Source organism: Hippocampus guttulatus, chromosome 23, assembly GCF_054856545.1.
Source record: "Hippocampus guttulatus isolate MCC_2025c chromosome 23, RoL_Hgut_1.0, whole genome shotgun sequence".
Lineage (NCBI taxonomy): Eukaryota > Metazoa > Chordata > Actinopteri > Syngnathiformes > Syngnathidae > Hippocampus > Hippocampus guttulatus.
In genome coordinates, this window is record NC_141283.1 from 714,911 (window position 1) to 718,723 (window position 3,813).

The following is a 3,813-nucleotide window of genomic DNA, read 5'->3' on the forward strand; positions in this document are numbered from 1 at the left end:
CATTTGTTTTATCATGTCTGATATAATGCTGATTTGGAATCGAGATAATACTACAAACCTATTCATGCCATTAGAGTCATGGAAACATTGGGAATGTGTGTAGAAATATGCAGTTTTGTGAGACTTTAACATGTTATTTTCTCAATTACCACAGGATGGGGTTGTAGTTGATGAGATTATAATAATGTCCGTGGTCCTTTGGGGGGAAAAGTACAATACAATTACTTTGATTTGATCCAGTTTTGTAAAAATGATCACATGTAAAAGAATAAAATAAAAGTATAAAATATATATTACAATTACAAAACCATTAGGGGGAAAGACAAAAATAATACAAGTATGGGCGATTAATTTTTTTTTTATTCACTCAACAAAATGTCGGACTTCATTTCCCACAATCCTCAGCTGTCTTCAAACTCGCGTTTTGCACCGTCAAGTCGCTTGCTTCTCACCGGTTCTTAATTAAGCTTACACAGGTAAGAAGTCCAACGAATGTATGAAATGCTCGAAACAGTTCGTTGTATGGCATTTATCACATTTCTTCGCCCCCCCCCCTCCCAATGCGTTTAGATACAAACAGAAGGGGTTTTAGTAACATTAGTGTTTGTGTGTGCGTGTGTTTGTGTGTTCTACCATCGAGTTCGCATGCTACCGTTAACGAATTATTTCGGACATATTTTTATTTCCAAAGGAAACTGCCAGACAACCGCAATGGGGACTTTCATGGAGCCTGCTCACTACAAACAGGTGATAAATTGAAGGAATAATGATGTATTTTAGGTTAATTAGTTATACATTTGCATATTAATAATGATGAATTGATTATGCTTGCAATGAAGAATGCTCATGCTCTTAATAAATATATGCTCATACTTATAATAAAGAATGCTTAGTACACTGTATGACAGTTAGGGGACACAACCACCTTTCTGAGAATGTGGTTGGAAAGAGATATAATGGAACGCATTATAAGAAATATTTAAACAAGTCACCTTACCAAATTAACTGCAAAGGTGTTGTGCTGCAAACCACTAGCAACGTTTGTACCAAAGTTTTGTGTGAAACTCTCAAAAGGAGCAAAAATACAATTAATTTTTGTGCCTAAAATAAAGGCTGAAGCCTTTTTGTGTAAACTATAGCCTAATGATGCTAGCCTTCATCTTCAGCTGAACCCATAACGCAAATCTACCCCTGAAATGAAATTGTGAAAGTATATAGTGAAGTTATTCAGTTAGTCACCGGTCCATTTAACTATGACTTTACTAATACAAATGTAATGTTTACAATTGGAGAAACATCTTTTATTACTTAGAAAAGGTAAAGAGTTTTCCCATGATGTCGCACACCTCTGGACTTGCCGAAGGCTGCCGTGTTTGATGCCTTGTTTTGTACCACCGGTGGTTTTTGTTTGAATAGTTTAATTTGATGGCAGATGTTTAAAAAAAAAACGGTGCAAAGTTTGGCTGGGAGGAGCAACAAAGTCTAACTTCTGCATTTACTAACAGGTGGGAGCATGAAAGTCTCATTTCTCCATTTCCTTGCACCAGTTTGGAATCGGAATGAGAGAACAGATTTGTCAGGCAACACATGGAGATTGTAGATGTGTTGGCAGGGTATCTCCCTGCCAACACATCTGTGTTCTGAAAACTTAAGGTTGAGTGATGAATAGTCAGAATATATCTACAAAATACTAATTTGTGGGCAAAAATGTTTATTTGTGCACATAAAATACTAATGGTTGAGGTTGAAAGAATTTCCCATCAATTTTGACATTCCTGTCCCTCTACTGTGTATATAACCCCATTTTATATGTATGTAAAAAGAAAAAACACAAAACTTAGTCTTTCAATATTTTTATTCTCATGCTGATGAATATCACCTTTTGTATTCATGTGTGTGCATAACCTTGCACGGATGGACAGAACTGTGCAGAAAATAAAAAAACAACAGAAAAAGGTTCAGTATTACAGTACAGTTATGTTAATGCTTAGTGTTACTCGATGAAACAGACTAATAGACAAGCCTCGGCGTGCATTTAAACTATTGGGCCTCCAACAAGTAGGAGACCACGGCCAGCGCTGCTGCCTCCACGGCAAACAGGTGCTGGTCGTCCACGTGCGGGCATCTGGTCCGCATGAAGGCGGCCAGTCGCAGCAGGTACTCCAGGTTGTGACCCGTGCGGCCTTCACACACAGCGATGCGTGCACCAATCTCCTCTGGCGCGGCGGGCCCCAGGTACAAAGGGTTGTCGGCGGTGGCGATGTACAACAGCGCCAATACTGATGGACCGCCTTCCTTTGGATGGAAGGCCACCATCTCAGTGATGTAGCCGCCACACACTGCCTCGCGCATGTTCAGGTAGTCGAGGGCCAGCTCCACCTGGTCGCCCCTCACCTCGAAGGCCACGCCCCATGTGCTCGCCTAGAATGTGAAGACAACCCGGTGAAATACTGGCACTATTAACTCGCGCAAATTTTTCTGGCGTTGGGTGTTATAAAGCATGAGGTAACTAATTTGCATCGTAAAGTCAAGTACTGCGGAACAAAGCCAGTTAATGCGTCTGATGTTGGTAACTGAAGGCATCTTCTGTACCGAAACGTCTGGCAGGACCATATATGCTAAGTATGCGGAAGTGGGGCTACTTACGTCATCCTCTGGAATCAACGTCACCACTCTTCCGGGCTGTAGTGAGAAAAGGAGGCTTTCATGAGACAACACCCCTTGCGGTGGTTCACCTCTCCCAAAAAAGTAAAATAAAAAAATGACAAATATAAACTTACCAACTCATCGTTACCGCGGTGAAAGTTGTCCCCGTGCCAGAAACGTCTCTTGTAGCCTCGAATGTAGCCCACTTTGCTCTGCTTGTACTTGAAGTCGGGCTTCCACACCAGCGAGCCGTAGCCGAATATCCATAGGCTGCTACTGCTCTTTGGGACCAGGATGTCTTGAGGCTTCATGTTGTTTGTTACGCACAATGTTTACGAAGAAGACGATGGATGTAATCGTTCGGGGCTAGCGCTAAACTAGCTGGCTACGAACGTTAGCTTCCTCCGGTCCAGCAGCAGCGGTACCGGTTGGCTCGATGGTATACCGCGAGCGGTATTGGAGCCCAACTGCTTGGCAGTTGCGAGGACGCGGTTGCGCGAGGGTTTTTGCCGATGCATCGCCATTTGCAGTTACTCTTGCCGCATAGTGCCCTTTAAAAAGTCATGGTGGCGGTAGCCGCTCGGGGCCTAACGACGAGACGAAAAAGAAAGACAGGCGGATTCAGCCGGCTGCTCAACAGGCTTAAAAAATCATAATACACGCCTATACAATAATACAAAATGTAATAAGACGTTATATAAAAAAAATATTTTTCCGGCTTTCTCTCAGCGGTACCTTCTGTCAATCTCCTTTGCTCAACGGAATAACGGCGCAGCACTCGCTTATATATACGCTTTAGCAAGGGTTGGTGGGAGGCAGGTTTTCATTTAAACCAATACGCATTACAGTAACCATATCTGCGTTTGAAGTCCACCCAATCAGATTTAAAGCACTGAGATTGGACGGTCCTATGATCAAAATTAGATATCTTATTGGCTGAAGTGATTCGTGAAAGTGACGCCCTCTTGCTTAATGTTATTGATCAATGGGCCTGTCATTCAACCAAATTCAGAGTGCGATTGGCTTACTGCGCTGCCACTTGTACAGTGCGGCTGACGCAACATTTTCTCAGGGTTTCAGAGCATTGACTGCAAGCAACACCCCGAAACATTGCATCAGATTTGCAGTTAAATCCTACACGACCTTCTGATTATTTTTAAAACATAC

At 42.3% G+C, this 3,813-nt stretch overlaps 1 protein-coding gene across 1 annotated transcript; it reads right to left on the reverse strand.

The window, feature by feature from the left end:
* Nucleotides 1-1,837: 1,837 nt before the first annotated feature.
* Nucleotides 1,838-3,415, reverse strand: LOC147185584 (glutathione-specific gamma-glutamylcyclotransferase 1-like). Its single transcript, XM_086104305.1, has 3 exons — nucleotides 2,781-3,415; nucleotides 2,647-2,682; nucleotides 1,838-2,421 (listed from the first exon to the last, which is right to left on the reverse strand). Exons 1-3 carry the CDS (start codon nucleotides 2,955-2,957, stop codon nucleotides 2,041-2,043), a joined length of 594 nt encoding a protein of 197 aa, XP_085960431.1. The 5' UTR covers nucleotides 2,958-3,415; the 3' UTR covers nucleotides 1,838-2,040.
* Nucleotides 3,416-3,813: the final 398 nt, after the last annotated feature.